A 22,934-nucleotide genomic window follows, 5' to 3' on the forward strand; every position below is an offset into this window, starting at 1 on the left:
GTCTGTGTATGTGTGAGTGTGCATGTGTGTGTGCATGTGTATGTGTGTGTGTTTGTGTGTGTGTATTGGTGGGAAGAAAAACCTGGGCAGGACAGGAATGGTTTGGGTTTTTGAACCTATGAAACCAACACAAGGTACATAGCTCTTCCTCAAGATGCACTTCCTTATTATTCTTTTTTGTATTTTTATTATTTTAATAAAAAATTTATTTTAAATCAGAGATAAATGTACAGATTTTAAAAGCATTTTGACATAACTAATATGAATACTTTTTTGTCAGTATTTAATTCTTTTAGAAGTTTGATAGTATGCATTGAAATCTTATTAGTTACCATAAGCATTAAACACATGTAGAACAGAACAGAACATGGGAGCAGCAGAGTTTTCTAGCTGTATATAGATTAAACATAATGATTCTTAATACAAAAATTGTTACAAAGCTAAACTTTTAGCTCTTGAATTATTAATGTTTTAAGGTCCTGGTATACTGCATCTTAAAGGGTGCTTTACACCAATTTTTTTTCCTAAGAAGAAATGAGGATTTCAATTATGGCCTATGGTTGTTTTTTTTTTTTTTTTTTTTTTTTTTTTTTTTTTTTTTTTTTTTTCTTTTTTGTTTGTTTGTTGAGATTCATATGGTCTGTGACTTGTTTCTGGGGTATTCAGAACTTTCTGGGCTAGTATCTAATTATTAGTGACTGCATGTTATGTCTGTTCTTTTTTGAACAGGGTTACCTCAGGATAATATTCTCTAGATGAATCCATTTTCCTAGGAGTTTCGTGAAGTCATTGTTTCTAATAGCTGAGTGGTACTCCATTGTGTAAATATACCACAACTTTTTATCCATTCATCTAGTGCAGGACATCTGGGTACTTTCTACCTTCTGGCTATTATAAACAGGCTGCAATGAACACAGTGGAGCATGTGTCCTGACTCTATGTTGGAGCGTCTCTGGGATATATGACCAGTAGTGGAATAACTGGGTCTTCAGGTAGGACTATGTCCAATTTTCTGAGGAACCAACAGACTGATTTCCAGACAGGTTGTTTCAGCTTACAACCCCCACCAACAGTCGAAGAGTGTTACTCTTTCACCATCATCCTTTCCAGTATCTACTGTCAGGGGTATGGCCCTACTGTGGGCTGCAGGGGCAAGTCCTTTGTGAGCTCTGCCCAGCCCTCTCAGCACCAAGGTCACTCACAGTGCTATATCGCCAGGCCTATGTCCTCTCACTTCTAAATAGAGGCACAGAATATATAGTTGTCATACCAAATTCATAGGACATAGAAGGCCAATATGGTACGGCCTGTAGAAGTCTCACTTGAAATAGTCTGTGAATTTTTCTCATTCATATTTGGTGAATGATGGTGTTTCTGAATATCTTTTAGCAGGTGCCATCTCTGGGGCAGCTGTTAAAAGTCAGTACATGAGGGATTTTAGTTTATAAGAGATGGGACATTGAACTTTGTGGATCCCTGTGAGGATGTTGTCCTGCAGTTCACCTTGTGTGTTCCCTTGGATGTTTCAGTCCTGCATTGAGAGTAATAGGATTATCACAGGAGGTGAAGGGAGAGGAGGACCTTGGAAAGAGAGGAGGCAAAGGAAATGAGGGGTTAGAATGAGGTCCTGGAGGAGATGGGAGAAAGGTGTAGAACATCAGAACATCAAATAATATGTAGCTAGGGAGGGGGAGTGTTGAGGAATTGGAAATAGCCACTGGAGGGCCTCAGACAACAGGAAAATGAGAGGCTCCTAGGACTCAGTGGGAAGGATTTTAGCCTAAATGTGCAGAGATTATGGAGATAGGACCTTTAGAGAACTCCTGCAGTAGATAGGCATGGCCCCCAATCAAGGGATGGGCCACCCATCTCAAATATTTTAACCCAGAAATATTCCTATCCAAAGGAAGAGTAAGGACAAAAAATGGAGCAGAAACTATAGGAAGGGCCATCCAGGGTCTTTCATACCTGTGAATCCATCCTGTCTGCAGACATTAACGTGATGCTGTTGCCTTTAACTAGAGGTGTTTTCTGACAGTGACTGGTTGGGCTGTTCCTTGGAAGGTCTGGAAAGCAATTTAGATGTAGATGCTTGAAGCTAACCTTCAGACTGAAATCAGGGACACCGGTGGGGGAGCTATCAGTAGGACTAGAGCAGGAAAGGGGATTGCAATGGAAGGAAGAACAACATCAGCTGACCAGATGACCCAGTGCTCCCAGAGACTAATTATACTTAAAAGTATCATGGGAAATGAAGTCCCAAGCTAGCAGAGAAAATGGCCGACATATATTCAACATCTCTAAGCATCTGGTGGCCTTTTTATTCTCCATGTTCTGTCCTCCAAGATTAAAAAATTGATTTCCTGGACATAAGCTTCAAGTGTATCCCCTCTTATCTTTACATGCCTCAGTAAACTAGGAAATCTGCCAGGATAAATCTGGCCTGACTTGACTCTGCCTTATAGGGAAACTTTCACAAAAGCAGACAAAATGGCTCCAGAAAAGGCAGGTGGGTCTAATCTCAGAAAAGGCACAAAGCTGCCTTTTGGTACAGCCTTTTGAAGCCACACAGAAATTGGAACCCAAGCCCGGCATGATTGTGAGAATCATGGGTATGAGTCATCCTCTTACTTCTTGAAAATACATCCCTACCCACTAATCCGTGTTCCATCCATCTAGAGGTTTTTTGGCACTCTGGATATTGATATTGATGTACTACTTGGTAGAGTTGTTTGAGCTCCGAGATCCAACCATGCTCAAGATCAGGAGAGTAAGCAATAATTTCCTATTTCTCTCTATACAGAGACATATAAAGAGAGATTTTAAATAATCCACCCAAACATTCCATATGGTTACTGACCTTATACCACGCATTAGATGCCAAACCCAGTTTCCCCAGGCCCAGCAGACAAGAGGATAGAAAACCTATAGTCCAGTTCATCATCAGAGAATGTGATCCTTTCACTCATTTTCTGTTCAAACACAGATTAGAGCCAAGACCCCTCTCAGATGTTTTTCTGAATAAGGGAAGCATTATTTGGGATAAACCACATAAAAAGTTCTGAGCCAAAACAGTGAGTCATACAACTCTTCACAAACTGACAGACACAGGTAATCTCAGGTTCCAGCCTCACATCCATTTCATACTTGAAATATCTTATCAGTACCTACTCTACGTGACTTCCTGTCTTGGGAGTTAGAATATCTGTGGTAAAAGTCTGGTATCCCAGTAAAAGAATTCTAATAACTAGGTTTTAAACCTCAGACGTTTTTGGCAAAGCCTTAATATTAAGCATTATTTGGGAAGCTATAGAGAATCCCCTGGTCAGTGAGCGACATTTGGTAGATAGAGGACCTGTGAGAATTCTTTCCATGCCAAGTCAACAAGGGGATGAACCATAGCAAAAGCTACCAGTAGCACTGTCCACGTCAATATTCAGAGGCCCGCAGACCTTCTCCTTGACAAACATGTCAGCAGGCAAGTCTTGTGCACATATACCTAGGAGAAGAAGCACTCCATCCTTCCAGGTCTCATGTTGCATGATATTCAAATAATGGGGCTTGTCTTTTCCACCTGCAGCAGCTAAAGAGATATTCACTAAGAGGTACCATGGCTCCAATACAAGCTGAAAACAAACTGCTATTCCCATCTGGATGAGCTGAGCTACAAGGTCGAGCAGCTAGAACTTAAGTGACATGCCCTGGGGAAGAAGGTAGAATGTATCTTTCCCCCAGAATGCTTCATGGCTAGACAACTTGTCTGCACCCAGTGCAGCATCACAAAGACACTGCCTTATGTCTCCCCATCTAGGTTGAGGGAATTTGATGGCCACAGTTCCTCTGTCCTCTCAAAGAGGCTCTGTCAAGTTAATGTCTGGCAGCAGGCTGGCTAGGCCAAAGTTAACAGTACTAGATATGCTGCTATTCCAAAAAAAGTGCCTGATTATTTGAGCATTGTAAATCCATCACTGTTGCTACAGAGAAAGGCCCACTCAACAAGCAATTACACCCTCTGTAGTGTCAGTGTCATAGGACCAGTCATCCATCTGTCCTATTTCTTGCCTGGTATCTATGGCTTCTCAATCTGAGGTCTATTTTATTATTTCTTTGCTTTTCTCTTTCACACTCATGGTTGTTTTAAACCTTTTGAACAATCTCCAGTTTTCAGGACCTACTTAGATGCTCAAACTGTTTAAACCTTTGAAGATTCATTCCCAAGAGCTGAGGCCAACCTCACAATAAAAGCAACATTTTGAGCCCCCCAAAAATTCTATTTTGATCTGGACAAACATTTTCCGGGGCCTCATAATCCTGGTAAGTATTGGGCATAAAGCCAGGTTAAAGACAAGCCTGGGGAATGGTGAAAATACACTCTTTTTTTGCGGCTTCACTCTCTGGTTTAAAACAAGACAAATACCAAAAAGTCATAGTTGGGAAGTAGAACTCACCATGCAGGAGGGAGGAATGTCAGTGTTACCAAGTGGGGCTAAAACCAGGTACAAGCTTTGTTTTTTCCTGAGCGATATGACTATCCAAAGTTAGTAAGACCCCTGAGAAAAAGGGCAAGTTTTAGTTAGCTGTGTTCTGGGCAAGTATGAGTGGTCTTGCACAAGAAAGCTACTCTTCAAAAGAGAAAAACTGGTCAGTATAGCTGGTTTAGCCTAGTCATAAGGTTCAAAATAATCAGTGGGGTATCTGACTGCAAAACAAGGACAATCTGTTTCAAACAAGGTCTGGAGATTTTCCTGCTAAAAAGAATCATCATATGCATGCTGTCCAGGAAAACTCCCCATGGGGTATGTCAGGTACTGCACAAGAGTGCCTTGTGGCATTCTTTATAGCCATCTGCAAGAGCTCCAATGATAAACCATATTCACAGTTGGAGAGAGTGTGTGCCCTCAGTCAGAGAAAGTGTGGGAGAGGTGGCGCTGCCACCTGTTGCCAATCTAGTGCTGTGGAAAAGAAATAGACACCCTGCTCAGTCCTTGTATCTCACCACCTATGGCAAGGACAAGACTTGATTCTGGTGTGACTAGAGCAAGAGAGCTGCCCCTGCCACTCACTTACTACAACACTGGGGAATTCAGGCCCCGGATCGTGCTCGGGAAGTTCATCAGAGCTAGCCCTGTACATAAAGATTGTGTATGAGCAGCCCCCAAGGGTCTTGCTTCTTGTATACTATGCAATAGTAAAGATGAGGGAGAGACCCCTCTCTGCTCATTCATCCACTGACATCTATGGCAGGCAGGAGAGATGGCCCTGTGGTCACTGTCAAGGAACATCCATGTCCTCCTTAACTGCAATACTTGGAACACTGGGACTGGCACCTCACCTAGGCAGTAGGGTAGAGCTCTCCCTCTTTGCAAGGAATACTGCATAGGCACTGCCATTGAAGGGGGCTAGAGCTCACAACATGACAAACTCAGATAATTCTCATGCACAGATCCAGGCATTTGAATTGTCCCACACCAATATCTAGATCATTGGTGAACTACTGTAGTACAAGAAGTGGCCAGTTCTACACGTCCAGAACTCCAGGATTTATATAATATAGATAATCTCCATGACAACAAGATACCAGAGAAGAGTCCCATTGAAATTCCAGTGTTCACAGAGTAGCTGAAATAGCATACAATGCCAAACAGGCATCATAATGAAAATGTGCAGGCAAAAATGTGTGGAGCAAATGGTGACATACTACAGCTTCCACAGAAAAATACTGAACCTGAGATTGGGGAACGTGGGCGAGGGTGAAGAATGGACCAGGGAGGAATGGAAGATAGGAGGATTGTGGCATGTGGAGGGACATTCACTCACTCACTCACTCACACACTCACACACATGCAAACACACACACACACACACACAAAGAGAGAGAGACATACACCAAAATATTATAATGTCAACCAGGATAAAGCTCAGAGATCTTTGGGATGAGAGCTAGAAAGACTGTAAATGCCACAGTTGTAGTTAACATCAAGGACACCACCAAGTTGTTAGAAGTAGAAACACACAGTGATGGTTACAGCACGCATGAGAGCTAAGCAAGCTCACCAGGAAGAATCTCATGAATAAGGAACTGAGGACTTGGACAAGAAATCCAATTACAAGGTGAGAAATGGCTGGCACTTGACAGGGGATAGGAAAGGGAAAGTCTTTTCTTTGATACAATCCCTGAGAGGGCAATGATCCCCAACCCAGACTTCATGACTTAGGTTCATTGGGTAATAAAATATGGACCTGAGAGAAAGACAAGAAGAAACATGATGAGGAGGTAAGGAATGAGGAAAGGAGCAGGAGGAAGTAACAGGAAGGTGAGGGAGAGGAAGAATATGAATATGAAGAGGAGAAGTATAGGAAAGGGTGCTGAAGAGGAAGACCAAACAACTTGTCAGAGTTGAGTAGTATCAGGTATGTGTCTTCTGTATCCTTTGCCTGAGAGATTGAAACATTCTTTTCTGCAGTGAATTAACCTGGAAGGGAAACAATGCCAAATAGCTCCAGGAAGTTCCTGAAACTGACCAGATTCTTTAGATCTCTTCTTTTCAGGATGTAATCAACCCAAAGCCCTCAGAGTCTCTCTCACACACCAAGGAACAAAGACAACTGAAACCAGACCACCTCTTGCCATGCTGCCTGGAAAAAGTTTAAACAAACTGCTACTTGTAACAGGTACTCATCTACCTATTAAGCTACTCTCAGACTGTGAAGTATGCTCCAAGTTCCCAGCTTTAGTAAGCTTGTAACCCATTCAGGGACTAGCTTTGAAGATGATTCTGTATTTGATTCTCTCTTCCATTGAGTCACCTTCCACTCCATATTCCTTGGAATAATTGTCATTGCATCACAAAGCTAGACTTTGTGGTATCTATACTATGTTCTTTGTTTCCTATATGCAGTGGGTAGATTTATGTTTTGCATATTCACAGGGAATGTTTTGAAGGGAACAACACACAGGAGGAATAGAGAATGCTCACTACAGGAAGAGGATTAAACTGAGACCACAAATGCACACTTAAACACACATGTTTTTCACTGTTGATTTAAAGTGGCTAATTTCTGACTCACTCAGGCACAACAGCAAATAATCAATATCTCAGATTTTCAACAGGAAAAGGTTACAATGGGTAGAATACACTGGATTGTTGTTACTGGGCATGGCAAATAGGTGAGTTAAAAGCGGATTCTGATTGCTGAAGTTCAATTCTATGATAACTGGACCTGCGTAGGAGCCTCAGAAAGAAGACAGAGTGAAATAAGCTAATGGAATTGGTTGCTAAACTAAAGAATGGAATGTAAGGATTTAACAAGAGAGGAGAAATTAGTAAAGGCACAGCCCACCAGAAACATATTAGTCATGCTGGGACTGGAATTCAATAACCCCCTCTGGTTATGTCACAAAACAGAGGATGTTGGGTAGGAATGCCAATGCATTTTTGGTAACACTTGGAAGAAGGGGAGATGAATATATTTGAGACATGCCCTTTGAACTTTTAAATATTAACCAAATTATTGTTTACTAAGAAAACAGAACAATGAATGCTGGTAATGTGGTAGACAACAGGGCCTTAGACACTGGTAATGCTAATGTGAGCTGGTCTAGTGACTGTGTGAATCAGGATGCAGGTTTCTCAGAACACACAGATTGTCAATATGACCTAGCTGTACTACTCTATGGTATATAATGGATGCCAACATAGCACAGAGGTAGGTATTGCATATCATTGCTCACTACACTACGAAGTATGACACCAAACAATTGAAACCAGACACCCATCTCCAGAGCTGTGGACAAATGAAATATAGTACACATACAAGATGGGATTAGCAGAAGTCATTATCTGGACAATGGAAGCAGTCATGGAAAATCACATTAAGTATATCAAACTAGCCACAGTCCTGAATTCTATATGAACATATTAAGTCATCATACATACATAAAGGTGACGTAATCTTGTGTAATATGGAGACAATGGAACCAATGTGATGGGAAGTGGGTGACAAAGGGAGGTGAGTGAGGTAAAAAAGAAATATACTCCACAATATTCATGTGCAAAACCTTTTCTGAACATTTGTGGGCAAAAGAAATGGTTAAGTTTTTAAGAGCTATCATTGTTCTAATAAAATACCTGAGTTTAGCTCCTAACCAAATGTTGACTAAAGATCCAAGTCATGCATCAGGCCATCCATGAACCCTACATTGTAAGAATTTGAGAGACACCTCAAGAGTGAAAAATACTGTCTGCTCATGCCAACGACCTGGGTTGCAGTATCAGCACACAAGTAGTGACTCACAATCATCAGTGACTCCCGTGTAAAAGAGGAAACTTCCTCAGAACAAGTAAAATGGGACTGCTGGTTGATCCATCAATATGAAGCAGGGATACTCAGTCATACAGGCTCATTGCTGCACTGTTTACTATAGCTCAGAAAAGAAATAAGCTAGGAAGAGCTCCAACACATGAGTGGGAAGAGGAAATCAGAAACTTGCCCTGTACATTTGTCCCTATTAGTATAAAGTACTTTGTTGTGGCTCTAACCAAGCAAGGAAAGATCTGTATGACAAGAACTTCAAGTGTCTGAAGAAAGAAATTGACGAAGATCTCAGAAGAAGAAAAGATCTTCCATGCTCATGGACTGAAAGGATCCACATAATAAAAAGTGCATGATCTTGATACACAAACAGGCAGGAAGATCCGTGGAATAGTGTTGAAGGTCCAGAAATGAATCCACATACATATAGTCAGTGGATTTTAGACAAAGGAGTTAAAATCATCCAAAGGAAAGCATTTTCAATAAATGGTGCTGTTTAACTGAAGGTCAGCATGTAGAAGAATGCAACTATCCTCATCCAAATTTCAAGTTCAAGTGGGTAGAAGACTTCCACATAAAGAAGATACACTAAAACTGATAAAAAGAAATTGGGCAAGACCCTGAAACACATGAACATGGGGGAGGATTCCATTAACTGAATACCAATGGCTTATCCTATAAAATCAAGAATTAAGAAATTGGACCTCATAAAATTGCATCACTTCTGTAAGGCAAAGAATGTCAATAAAACAAAACAGCAATCAACAGATTGGGAAAGGGTCTTCACCAATCCTTCACCCAATCGAGGCTAATATCTAATATATACAAAGAACTCAAGAAATTAGATTTCAGGGAACAAAATAATCCTAGTAGAAATGGGATGCAGAGGTAAACAAAAAATTCTCAACTGAGGAATATAAAATGGCTGAGAAGCACCTAAGGATGATTCAACATTCCTAGTCATCAGGGAAATGCAAATGAAAACAACACTGAGATTCCACTTCACTCCAGTCAGAATAATTAAGATGAAAAAAAATCAGGTGACAGCAGATGCTAGCAATGATGTGGAGAAAGATGAATACTCCATAATTGCTGGTTAAATTTGAAGCTGCTACAAGCACTCTGGAAATCCCTCTGGTGGTTCCTCAGAAAATTGGCCATAGTACTACATGAGGATCCAACTATACCACTCCTAGAAATATACCCAAAAGATGCAGAAACGTTTAACAAGATTATGATCTCCACTACAATCACAGAAGCCTTATTTATAATAACCAGAAGGTGGAAAGAACCCAGATGTTATTCAACAGGAATAAAGACAGAAAATATGGTACATTTGCACAATGGAATACTACTCAGCTCTTAAAAACTATGACTACATGAAATTCTTAGGAAAATGGATGGAACTAGAAAGCATCATCCTGAGTGAGGTACCCCATTCACAAATGAACATCCATGGTATGTACTCACCAATTAATAAATATTAGTTCAAAAGCTTGGGATACCCAAGAAACAATTCCCATACCATATGAAGCTCAAGAAGAAGAAAGACCAAAATGTGGATCCATCAGTCCCTTTCAGAAGAGAGAAGAAATACTCACAGGAAGAATGACATTGACCAAAAGGGGAGCAGGGCCTGAAGGAAAGGTCACACTGAGACTGCTACATCTCGAGATCTATCCCATATGCAGCCACCAAAATCAGTCACTATTGTTGAAGTCAAGACATGCTTGATGATAGAAGCCTGATAGGTATGTCTCCAGGGATAAGGATGATTGCAGTTAATCATTGAATTGTACAAAGAGACCCAATGGAGGAATTAGAGAAAGGTTAGAGAAAGGACTGAAGTAGCTGAAGCCATTTACAGCCCCATAAAAAAAAAAAAAAAAAAAAAAAAAAAAAAAACAGTATCAACTAACTACACCCACCCCCAGAGCTCCCATGTACCAAACAACAAACCAATGAGTACACATGGAGGGATCCATGGATCAAGTGACATATTTAGCATAAGATGGCATTGACTGGCACCAATAGGAGGAGAAGCCCATGGTCCTGTCTGTGAAGGCACCTTTTCACCAGTGTGGTTGAGGTGGGATTGTGTGATTGGGATTGGGAGCACTTTTACAGAAGCATGTGAGAGGGTTACAATGAGCCTTCAGGGGACAGGATAAGAGAACAGGGAAAGGGGATAACATTTGTACTGTAAAAACATAAAATATCCAATAAAATTGTCTATGAAGAAAATCGGGACCAATGGTTTGAAAATGTGAAATTCTTATGAAAATGGATGCATCTAGAGAACATCATCCTGAATGAGGTAACCCAGTCACAAAAGAAGTAACATAATATGCAGTCACTGATAATTAGATACTAACCCCAGAAAGCTCTGAACACCCCAGAAATAACCCACAGACTATATGAAATTAAAGGAAAAAAAAGAAGAGGAAAAACCTTTATGCTTATTCTTTACACACCGGAAAAACTTTGACTATTTCCAGGTTACATCTGGTTTTACAGGTACTTTATGCTCATTGTAATTACTAAGATTGTAATGCATCCTATCAAATCTTTAAAAAAAATCAAGTACAGACAAAAATGTATTCTCATACTTTTATGCATAAATGCTTAAAATCTGTACATTTGTCTTTGATTTGTAAAATAAAGTTGTAAAAGAACAGAAAATATGTTCATAATAAAGAAGAGAGTAAGATACAGAAGGAATAAACTCACCATATATACATGTGCATATATTTTCAAAGAAAAAAAAGAAAGAAAACAGGGTTGGGGAAATGACTATGTGGTTAAGAGCTCTCATTGCTCTTGTGGAAGACCTATGATTGGCTCCTTTGAACATATTGTCTTAGTCAGGGTTTATCACCTGCACAAACATCATGACCAAGAAGCAAGTTGGGGAGGAAGGGAGTTTATTCAGCTTACACTTCCATATCACTGTTCATCACCAAAGGAAGTCAGGACTGGCACTAAAGCAGGTCTTGAGGTCAAGAGTTCTACAAGCACTAATTGATCTTTGTTAGATTTTTCTGTAGGTGAGAGGTAATGTGGACAAGAAGGGGAGTACCCAGGAAAAAGCCATAGGACTGACATGTCCTCCTCTTAACCTGTTTGCTTTCTAGTAGTCAATGTTTCTTTTATTCCTGCCCATTAAGGCAGGAACTTATGTTTTTTCTTTACTTTTTAATTTTTTTTTTTTAATTTTCACTTGGCATCAATGAGTGTTTTCCTTGCCTACATGATGGCAGGCCATTCCAGCCCTTGGTATGTGAGGACAATAGAGGAATTTGTTCATCCACTGGACCTGGAGATTAAAGATGTTGTTAGCCACAATGTAGGGCCTGGAACCACCATGTGAGTCCTGTGAAAGAGCATCCTGTCTTTCAACTGCATTGTCTTGCTAGCACACCCATATCATCTTATAGGAATAAAATGAAATTCAAGATTAACTTATCGGTTATCTTTGTCCATTATGATTAAATATATTCTTCCTGCATGGACAAATGCTTGTTCAGTGGATGAAATGTAGCCCCTATGAAAGACCCCTGCTTAGCAACAATAACGCCATTTCTTCAAGGCTGTGCACACAGGGCGGGCCAGGTCATGGCCCAGGTGGCCAAACAAGATACTGATGGGCAGCCAGCTTGCAACAGACAGAGAACAGAAAGCCCCCAAATAAGCCCTATAAGGCAACTGCTCTCAGAGAAGCCCAAAGCAGCTATTCTCAGAAAAACCGCAGCCCCAGCTGACACCAGGAGCAGTGTCTTTGGAGCCGTGTCCTTAGACTCACTCCTTGGCCACATTTAAACTAACCAATTAGAACCCTGTAACTATGCTTCTGCTTCTGTCCCTCACATCTGCCCCACAAGCCCTATGAAAAGAAAACTGTCCCTTTGTCCGGCGCACCAGTCCTCCAATAGGCTGTCGCACACGGACACCCATGTGAGAGCAATAAACCCTCTTGTGACTTGCATCCAGTGGTCTCAGCTGGTTCTTGGGTCCTGGGGTCTCCTCAGGTAAAGGTACTCTAGATGAGGGTCTTTCACCTAGTTTGCTCCATAGAATCTCATGGGACAGTGTGATTTCTCACCATGCCACACAGATTGGCATAAAATTAAAAATATATAAAGTGCTTATTTACAGAACTTTACACTAAATGTCTATTCCTTTGTTTCCAAAACATTATATTTAGTTCTCCCTCTCGTTCTCTTTCTGACTCTCTCTGGCTGTGTCTATGACTCTTTTTTAAGCTATTCATGAAAGTGCAGGCAAGAATGACAACCAGTGGAGGGCAGTAGGTCATCCTAAAGCTGGAATGACCAGTGATGATTAATCCTGGGACAGGAGATCTGGAAACCAAAATAAGATCATCTCCACTAACAGAAATGATCTTTCCAGGAGCCCTTTCTCTAGATGGTCCTACCCTGCTTCAAGAGAATCTATTGATGAACAGCACTATACTGTGGAGAGAGTTGTGTCAGGAACTTCTTCACAAAAATAACTATTTAGGCTCTGACTACATACTTCGTACATCTTTAGCATGGGAGGCTGGAGAGAGACATTAAAAAAAAAAAGAGAAAAAAAGAAAGAAAAAAACACTCCCTGAACATTGATGCCCCAAAACAAAGTATTCCACACTCATAAAAGAAACTTTTCTGAAGGTCAAAACACACATTGAATCTCACACAATAATACTGGGAGACTTAAATACCTCACTCTCATTAATGTCCAGGACTTTGATACAGAAATTAAACAGAGATACCATGAAACTAAGAGAGGTCATGAACTGAATAGATTTAACAGGTGTCTACAGAACATTTCAACCTAAAACCAAAAGAAATATCTCCCTCTTATCTGGCCATGGTTTCTGTTTAAAAATTGACCATATGATTGGTCACAAAACAAGCCTCAAACAATACAAGTTTATTGAAACAGTCCAGTGCATCCTATGAGATCACCACTGACAAATACTAGATATCAACAATAATGAAAATACCAGAAAAACCCACATATCTATGGAAACGGAACAACTCTCTACTCTGTGGTAAATTGGCCAGAGAAAAAATAATGAAAGAAATTATAGACTTACTGAAATTTAATGAAACTGATGACCCGGCATACCTACACTTATGGGACATAATGAAAACAGGGCTAAGAGGAAAATTAATAGAACTATGTACCTTGGTAAAGAAATCAGAGAGATCTTAAGCTAGCAATTTAACAGCACATCTGAAAACTCTTGAACAAAAGGAAGCTAACACACACAAGAGTAGTAGATGCCAGGAAATAGTCAAACACAGGGCCAGAACCAACCAAATAGCAACAAAGAGAATGAAACAAAGAATCAACAAAACCAAAATCTGTTTCTTTGAGAACAACAAGAGAGATAAATCCCTAGCCTAACTTAAGGACCCAAAGAAGGTATCCAAATTAACAAAATCAGAAATGAAAAGAGTAACACAAGAAACCCAGAAAATTCAAATACATCATCAGATCCTACAACAAAAGTCTGTACTAAACAAAATTGGAAAATCTAGATGAAATATATTATTTTCACGACTGCAAGTTCCAAAGTTAAATCAAGAGCAGATAAGCTATATAAACAGTCCCATATCCCCTAAGGAATAGAAGAAGGTATTAAAAACATCCCAACTCAAAAAGCCCAACAGAGATGGCTTTAGAGCAGAATTCTACCAGTCCTACAAGAAAGACCTAACATCAACACTCCATGTGTTCCATAAAAAAGAATTCCAGAAAATAGAATCATTCCTTAAAGTAGAATTAGAAGGAACAATACCTAATTCATCCTATGAAAGCATAATTACTCTGATACTTAAACCACACAAAGACCCAACAAAGGAAGAAAACTTCAGACCAATTCTGATTATGAATGTTGTTCCAATAATACACATTACTATTCTTACAAACTCAATTCAAGAAAACATCTCAAGCACGATTTACCATAATCGATCAATTAGCCCTAATCCTAGGGATGTAAGAGTCATTCAATATATGAAAATATATTAAATTATCCCACTACATACATGAACCAAAGGAAAAAAATTACATGGTTCTCTCCCTAGATGCTGAAAATGCATTTGACAAAATACTGCAGGCATTCATGTTAAAAGTACTAGAAAGACCGAGAATTGAAAGCACAAACTGAAACATGATAAAAGCAACATAGAGCAAAGCAACAGGCAAGATCAAATAACATGGAGAGATACATGAAGCAATCCCAATAAGATGAATGAGAAGTCAACAAGACCCACTCTCCTGTATCTATCCAAAAAGGCCTCAATCTTCTACCTAGAGCAATAAGACAACAAAATGGAATCAAGGGGATACAACTTGTCAAATAAGTAGTCAGGGTATCACTATTTGCCAATGATATGATAGTATAGAAAAGCAACTTACAAAAAAAAAAAAAAACTTCTATTCCTGGACCTAGAAGAGAACTAGCAAATCAAATGACCAGAGACTACAGTGACATCAGCAAAAAGCTATCAGTAATTTGTTCTTCGGTTGGAACTACCTAAGGTGGTCATTTTGAAGGAGTGCATAGTGGGGGTGATTTCTGTTCGGAACCCCAGGTTGTGGTAATACTATTTGGATATGGGTTTTGCTAATCAAGTGGACGAAATTTTATGTGTGGCAAATAAGAAAGCTTTTGAAGACAACCCCCAAACATTGCCTTTTCTCTGAAACTTGACCTCATGGGATTTTAATGTTTTGAAGAAATACACAAAATGTGCACACAAACAGCTGGACCTGATAGGGATGAAGACTCAGAAAGCAGCCATAACTGTGGACACCTGGAGATTAAGTGTCACAGGACAGAGAGGGCAGTGGGGATTGGGGATGTGATCTGAGTGCACAGTGGTCATCTATGGCACACACCCATCTTCTCTGATAAAAAGGAGGAGGTCAAGGAGCTGTTGCCTAACACATTCATAAAGCACGATGTCCAGTCTGTACATGGCTACATTACAAAGAAGCCAAAGGAAATCACACTGAAGGGTGTTTTAATGGCAATTTTCGAGTCTTGGTGGCAACCACTGGTACTGCCTAAGGTAGACATGGTGGTTCAGAGCTGTTCATCAAAGAATGTGGAGTCTTGACGAGGACCAGCGGAGACCCAGAGATACAAGCCTGAGGAGAAGGGGTTCCGACTAGCCAGGGGGCAGAGAAATCTCTGCAGAGAGCACACAGAAAGTGCGCCCCTGCCCTGCCTGATCCAGGGACTAGGAACCCACCATTGGGAAGGAACTCTGGAAGAATATCTAGATGGCAGAGGTAAGCAGGATGGCAGCCATGGTGCTTTCAGGGGACAGCATTGTGGATGCAGGAACTATCAGAAACACAGGCAGGAACAGTGAAGAGGAGGAGGAACTTCAGACAAAGCTCAGAGGAAGAATGGGAGGTTGCAACAAAAGAAACAGATCCCAGAACAAAGGCAAGAAGAAGAGTTTTAGTAAAGTAGTAGAAGCAAGAAGAAACTGTTCCCACTGGGGAGCCCAGGGCCCTTCCTGCTCTGAGTCCCAGTGCTTCCTTCCTGTTTGATCATTGCACTTTGATTGGGCCTCCTTATTTGCAGAGGGAGGCTTCTGAACTGTCCAAGCACTCATCATAAACTGTCTTTATTTTGGAAAGTGATAGGAATAAATAAATTAATCAATAAATATCCTGAAGAGGACTAAACAAGGGCTCTCTTATTGGACCTTCAGTGCACCTCCCAGGTGCTGCTCCTCTAACTGGAGGCTCATGAGCCTAAAAAGATGGAGGGTGCAGAGCTGACCAAAGCTCTCTCTCTGGCTGCAGCTTTAAAACACTTCCCTGGTGCAGCAGATGCCCTCTGCAGCCTGTAACTTCTAAACAAGTAAATATCTGTCTTTTGATCTGCTGAAGAAGATGATAGAGGATAGTCTCATTTTCATGAAAGTGGAAATAACCCTGTGGCTCAGAGTGGAAACAGCCACACTGCAGGATAACCCTATCTCCATGGTGAAGTTCATGCTCTGACCTCACAAAGAACCACTGTGATAGAAGAATGAATGTCCTCAGTATAAGACTGTGGACTAGCCTGTGAGTTTTGTCCAGATAGAGCAGGAAGCTGATTTGGGTGACCTGTGGGACTCGTTCAGAGTTGACTATATATTTCATTTTCAGGTTGTATTATCTCACAACCTCTGTGCACCAGAGCACAGGGAACAGCCTCATGGACAGCAATTTAAAAACAGAGACTTTGAGAAGTCAGTATAATGTGGGTTTCTTACTTGGCCAGGGTTCATTTGGCACTGTGAAATTGGCCTGGCACCTGAAAACCAAGGCTCTGGTTGCCATCAAAACGGTACAGATTAGCGAGAAGAACATCAGGTGGATCCAGACAGAAAGAGCAATATTGGAGACACTACAACATCCTTACATCATTCGCCTTTTCCAAGTCTTAGAAACAGCAAGTAACATACATTTTATATTGGAATATGTCCCAGGAGGAAACTTATTTGAAATAGTAAGAGACCAAGGCCAACTGTCGGAGGAGGAGGCAAAAAAAACATTTGGACAGATAGTTTCGGGAATAAAATTCTGCCACCAACGAGATATTGTACACGGAGATATCAAGCCGGATAACATAGTAAGAGATGCCAAAGGTAATATCAAAATAATAGACTTTGGCCTAGCCAGGAGATGCAGACCTGGGAGATTAATGAAAGTGCCACGTGGAGCCAGAATATATTTTGCCCCAGAGCTTATATTAAGGGAGCCCTACGAGGGAAAGAAGGCGGATGTGTGGAGTTTGGGCGTGCTGCTCTTTTTTATTACAGCAGGGTTCTTCCCGTTTAGAGGAGAGACCATCAAAGAGATCAGTAAAAATATTTTAACAGGGACCTATGCTGTTCCACGTTTACTCTCTGGACAACTGGAGAACCTGATCCACCAAGTCCTCACGGTTCCCCCAGAGATGAGGCCTTCCATCGAAGAAATTGAAAACCATCCATGGGTGAGGAAGTGCGAAATAACCATCTCGACCAAGATAGACCCAGACTTCAAAATCATTGATATGCTGTGTGACATGGGATACAATGCCATCCAGATTTTGAATTCCCTGCACAAAAAGAAATACGATGCACCAATGGGTGCATATCTAACATTAAAAGCACATGTAGACCTAGGGCATGAGCATGGATCTCCCTCTTCAGCCAAGGCTGTGGATCCCTGTCCTACACCATCCGCATCCCCAACACATACTCTTCCCCTAAAGAGAAGGGCCAGTGAGCCAAACTTTGGCCTCCTCCACATCAGGCCCTCAGGAGAGCAGGGGCCTGTTCCACTGAAACCATCGGGACACAAGTTGGCCAGGAGTGTGTCCCTGCCTCCCATTGCTCTGCATTACCCCTGTAAGCAGAGCAGAGCTTCTAGCAGTGTCCCACATTCAAGAGCAGTGGCTGGCCCATGTGTGTGTAACAACATATTAGAAATCGAAACACTCCCGACTACTTCACAAGACTCTGAAATTGAAATAACATCTCCCTGTCAGAAGATTGGGCGACTGAAGAAATTTCGTAGGTGGATACGGAATCGCTTCTCCAACATCTGCTGCTTTCCCTGTGCACGAAGGAAAAAATGACAACATCCATTCTCCAAAAAAAATGGCTCCCCTGGAAGAGGTAGTGAGAAAAACCCGATGAGAAGGTAAGCATGTTTGCCAGGTGGGGATGCATCTCAGCTCTGAATTTTATTGTCTCTGTTTTATTCATGTCTTCTTATTGGAAAAAAATCAAAAAGATGTATTTTTTGGAGTCTGTCGGGATGACAAGATTTCTTTCTTTCTCTTTTTTATTTGCAATTTATTTTCAGGTCTTTTAAAAAATAAACAAACTTATTTTTTTAAAAAAAAGATAAATATACAGATTTTCAAAGCATTTGTGCATAAAACTATATGAAAATATTTTTTCAGTACTTAATTGATTTTTATAGGTTTGATAGTACTCTAAATTTACTAGTTATGATGAGCATAAAATACATATAAAATAAATGTAATATGGAAATGTCGAAGTTTTCTTGATATGTAAAGATTAAACATAATGATTTTTAAATACCAAGGATTGCCACAAGGCTGCATTCTTAGCTCTTGAATTATTAATGCTTTAGTGTCTAGAGGTTTACCACACTCTTAGAGGGTGTTATAAGCTTATTTTCAGAAATTATTTCTATCCCAGCTGGATTAAACCCTGATCCTTAACATCTGAGAAAAAACCTTTTTGGAGAATGCCTAGGTGGGATCTAAGGCAACTGAACTAGCAGTAACCATCAAGTGTCTGTGGGTACAGCCAGGGTGAAAGGGGGCATGTATACCTGTTGTCTGTGGGGAAAATATCCAGGAAGAGATTATGCTCGGAGTCCTAGTGCTTGAAATAGTGACAATGGTTGAGGTACAAGGTGGCCATATCAATGTCTTTCTATAATTCAATTGGAAGGCACAGTGTACTAAGCCCTGTGAATACTCACATTGCTGCTATGTTTCTTACATTGGGTATCAGATGTGGATTCCAAGTTCTTATGTGTATTACATTCCTCTGAGATGAAATGGTTACAATGTCACCTTATTCTCCGCTGTGGCATTCATAGCCTAGGCATACAGCAGCATTCTAGTCTTTCAAACCATCTTGAAACCAGGGCTGACGAGCTTCCAGAGGATCTTCACAGCCAACAGGCTCAAGGCAACAGAACTTCAAACTGACTCTCCCAGCACACTCACCTCTCACAACCTACACTGTCCTTTCCTCCCATCACTTGCCCTGATACCAACAAGAAGAAATGTGCTCCCCATGAGCACAACAAATGCCTGCTCCAGAACACAGAAATGTGAAGCCTCCCGACACAGCAGCATTGTTGCTGGCTTACCTAAGCATTCAGTAAATGTGCTGTCTCAGGCAGCTACTCTGCAGGCCACACCACACTCAAAGTGGCATCTATTCAGATTCCTACACATGTGCACACCTAGGATGCACCTTCATGGTTTCTCACAATAACCAGGTGCCTTAGGTATCACTCTAAAGGTGCAGCAACATTTGAACTAGCCATCCTCCTGAGAGTCAACCCCAGAAGGATTGGGACATTGTATGTAGCTGACAGCAGTGCCATTGGCAGACATAGAAAGTGGGCTTCAGGTGTGAAAAAAAGAAAGTCCAGGCTTCTGTCTGCCTGACAGTGTTAAGAGTCTCGTTGCTGGGCTCAAGAACCACACACTGAGGTTTAGAAAACACAGAAAGACAGAGTGTTCCATGAGGGAGATCACTCAGCCTCTGTGACCTGCGTTCCTGTGGGTTTGATGGGAGTAGTTACACAGCACATCTTTTGCACTTTGCCCAGAAAAGCTGTAAATCTTTTGAATGATCCAAAAAGGCTTCTATTCCTAAGAATCTTGAAGATTTGCATCCTAACCACTGCTATCTTTCTAACACTAAGTCTTCTTCCAGCAACAGCTGTGCTCCAGGTTCCTCCATCTCTGGCACCCCTGACTGCTCTAGCTGAGGCTTTCTGGGGACATAGGATCCTTGAGATTGAGATACCTCTGGAGGCCAGTCATACCTACAAAGGGGCATGATTATACTGATCTGGCTATTTTTTTCTCCTTCACCTGCTATCCCATATCTCTGTAGAACAATTCATCTGGGACTTTGTTTTGTTTTGTTTTGTTTTTTGAAGACCATACTTCATTGTCTGCTTTTATTTTTCTGTATAAAAACTATACCAGTATGATTCAGGAAGAGAAGAAAACAAATACACTTGACATTTAGTGTAGAAAAAAGGGAGGTACCGGGGGGTAAACCTATAAGGAGAAGTGAGGGATTGTCATTTAAGGCTGAAAATGATCTCTGTAAAAAGCTGGAGGACTCTGCACGGCCTCAGGAGTAGGCAGAGCCTGCCACTTCATCCAGGTCCTCCCACCGAGTGTCTGGAAACTGAGGCAGGCAGCCCCTCTTCTCACTCCAGTCGCTTTCCTCCTTGTGCAGGTCTTGGTGCTGCAGGGATGCCTCGGAAGGCACAGACTTGCTTCTGTGGGTTAAAGGTCAAATTTTCCAGCACCAGCTGTCCTCCAGATTCCTCCAGGTCTGGCACCCCTGACTGTTCTGGACAAGCCTCTCTCGGGGCAAAGGCTCCTTGAGGAAAAGATACCTCTGGAGGCCAGTCTTCTTCTTGAGGATATCAAATAAGTTCAAAGACTTTGCCCAACTGGTCAGCTTCAATTTCCACAGAAGAGAGGCTTCTGTTGAAACATCTCTCTGATGATACATGCCTACAGGTGTTGCATAAGTAGACGGCAGAACTTCATGAGCCCAGCACCAGAGGGTAACATCCACAGACACGAGGGCCATCTGGAAGCTGAACATTCTGGCTAGGCCAAAGTCAGCCATCTTGACTGTCCCATTACTTATCACTAGAATGTTCTCTGGCTTCGGTTCCCAGTGAACAATGCAGTTTGCATGAATATAATGGAGGCTACTTAGAAACTGGTGCATCAGATCTAAAGGTCTCAAATGGCAAGCATAGTGGTGTTGCTTTGTGCAGGTATGTCCTCATGTCCTGGTATATATGTTCAAATGCTAGGATGAACTTGATGTCCCCATCAGTTCAGGAAGTAGCACAGATATCAATCAGCCATGCAACACTGGGATGTTCAAAGATCTTCATCATCTTTAACAAGGCTGCGTCATGAACGGTGCTGAGAGAAAGGACTTTCCCAGCTGCTGTTCCATTAGGAACTCTCAAATACTTGAAGGCCACACAGTGGCCACTGTGGGGATCTCAGGCTTAGTGTACCATCCCATAAGCACCAACACCAGACATGGGTACATATCAAATGGTCGCCATTCATGTAGAAGGGGATCTTAAGCTTGGCCAAGGGCAATGAAGGTGTGCTTTTATCTGGGCCTGGGAGCCAGTACCTGAGGCTTTGTACCCAGCTGAGATTTTTTTTTTAATAATGTAGGAAGCTCCCATGAGACTTCTGTGATAAGACTGCCCTCATCTGGAGCTACAATTCAAAAGGTGTTTATCAAAGCCTTTCCCTCTACATTGCTGAAAGAAACAGAGAGAACAGTGGGGTGTGTTTGGCTGTGGGGAAAGGTTTTTAACTTAAAACTCATGCATACAACCATCCTGAGGGAAGTCAAGTATAGTAACTGAAGGTAGAAATTTAGTAACAGAAACAACAATAGAGGCCGTGAAGGGTGCTCTCTATTGGCTTCTTTATGATTTCTGTGTCCTGTTTCCTACTCCCAGCTAAGCTCCAATCCATACTTTCCTAAACACTTACATTCAGTAAATAATGAGGAAAATGTACATCAGGTGGAGTTGAGAAAATGAATAGGGCATAATTTAAAATAAACAATGTATGACTTAAATTTGACCAAATTGTCAGAAAAGTATCCAACCCAGAGGGACAGAGGCAGTCCCTTACTGGCATGCATGCCAGGCACTTCAGGGTGTGAGCTCCTCCTCACTCTTGGAACAATGAAGAACTTGAACTTGTCTCCTTTCACCTTTTAACTCATGCATCTATTAGGAGGCTCAGCCACTTTCCCTCCCACAATCAATTCTATTCTCCATTTGTTTCAGTTCTAGGACTTGTTGCTGCTGTCTTTATCTGCACATGGTGGTCATTAGAGTCATCCTGAACCAAATTCAGACAGGGAATAGAGGGTCTGGACTCTCTATATCCCAGAGTCAGCATGAGACAAAGACCATTGGCACAACTGAACTCTCCTCTCTCCATCCTAAAGTCCCGGGTGTTCCTTTAGGTTTCAGACACACAACATGCTGACATCCAGTAGTCAATGGACTTGACAATTTTTAGTAGTCACTGGCTGTCTCATGTGCAGTTTTTAGTCATTCTGGAAAAGGTAAAGGGTCCGTTGCTTCTCTCATCTCTGAACTTGTCCCAGTTCCCTGTTCTCCTGAGCCCTTTGGCAGTTATCCTAGTTGTAATCTTCCAAGGAAAGTCACATTCAGTAGTATATTCTCAACAGGGATGATCCTGCCACTGTCCAATGTGTCCTGTGTTTAAGTCATCTCACATCCAATGCCTCTGTCTCCTTCAGTGTCTCCTCTGCAGATGATGGTGCTGTGCTACAGAAGCTTGTTCATGTGAGTCCAGGATGGTCATGGATTCCTGACTATGAGGGCTGTGGTTCATTGTTGCTAAGGATCACATCTCAAAATAACAACACTGAACTGGAAATACAAACTGAAATTCTGCTACCTGAGCAAGTTATGCAGAAAATAAGGAAGGATGTTTTACACAGGGACAAGTGTCCAAATGGAATCTATAGTGTTGATCTGGTGCCTGGAAGAGGAACAATGATCAAGTCTCTAATGGGCCACCTCAAAGTCTCCCTGCAGTTCAGAGGAACACCAAGGGCCCGAACTCTGTGGTTGTGATACCAGTGTGGAACATCTCCCAAGCCTTGACACCAGCATCTATAGATAAACAAATAACTGGATTTCTACACTTTTGTTCTGCATGCTAAAACAGTAAAACAACAGGTATATAAGAAATGACATACAAGAACAGGGCCTCTTTGATAGCTGCCCAAACCATCTGA

At 41.4% G+C, this 22,934-nt stretch overlaps 1 protein-coding gene and 1 pseudogene across 2 annotated transcripts in view; one reads left to right on the plus strand and one right to left on the minus strand.

Moving 5' to 3' along the window:
- LOC308435418 (putative sperm motility kinase W) overlaps nt 1–17,953 on the plus strand; it is a gene marked incomplete at both ends in the record, with an annotated part of 91,012 nt that extends 73,059 nt beyond the window's left edge. The window contains one exon of the mRNA XM_080942653.1: nt 16,610–17,953. Within this exon, the coding sequence (XP_080798779.1) occupies nt 16,610–17,953 (1,344 nt within the window). The remainder of the gene's footprint in view (nt 1–16,609) is intronic.
- A 2,360-nt stretch (nt 17,954–20,313) lies between these two features.
- On the minus strand, nt 20,314–21,024 carry LOC308435416 (cyclin-dependent kinase 4-like; annotated as a pseudogene). The gene has a single exon. The product of its transcript is annotated as a cyclin-dependent kinase 4-like (transcript).
- Nucleotides 21,025–22,934: the final 1,910 nt, after the last annotated feature.

The sequence above is a fragment of the Micromys minutus genome (assembly GCF_963924665.1).
Source record: "Micromys minutus genome assembly, contig: SUPER_22_unloc_5, whole genome shotgun sequence".
NCBI lineage: Eukaryota > Metazoa > Chordata > Mammalia > Rodentia > Muridae > Micromys > Micromys minutus.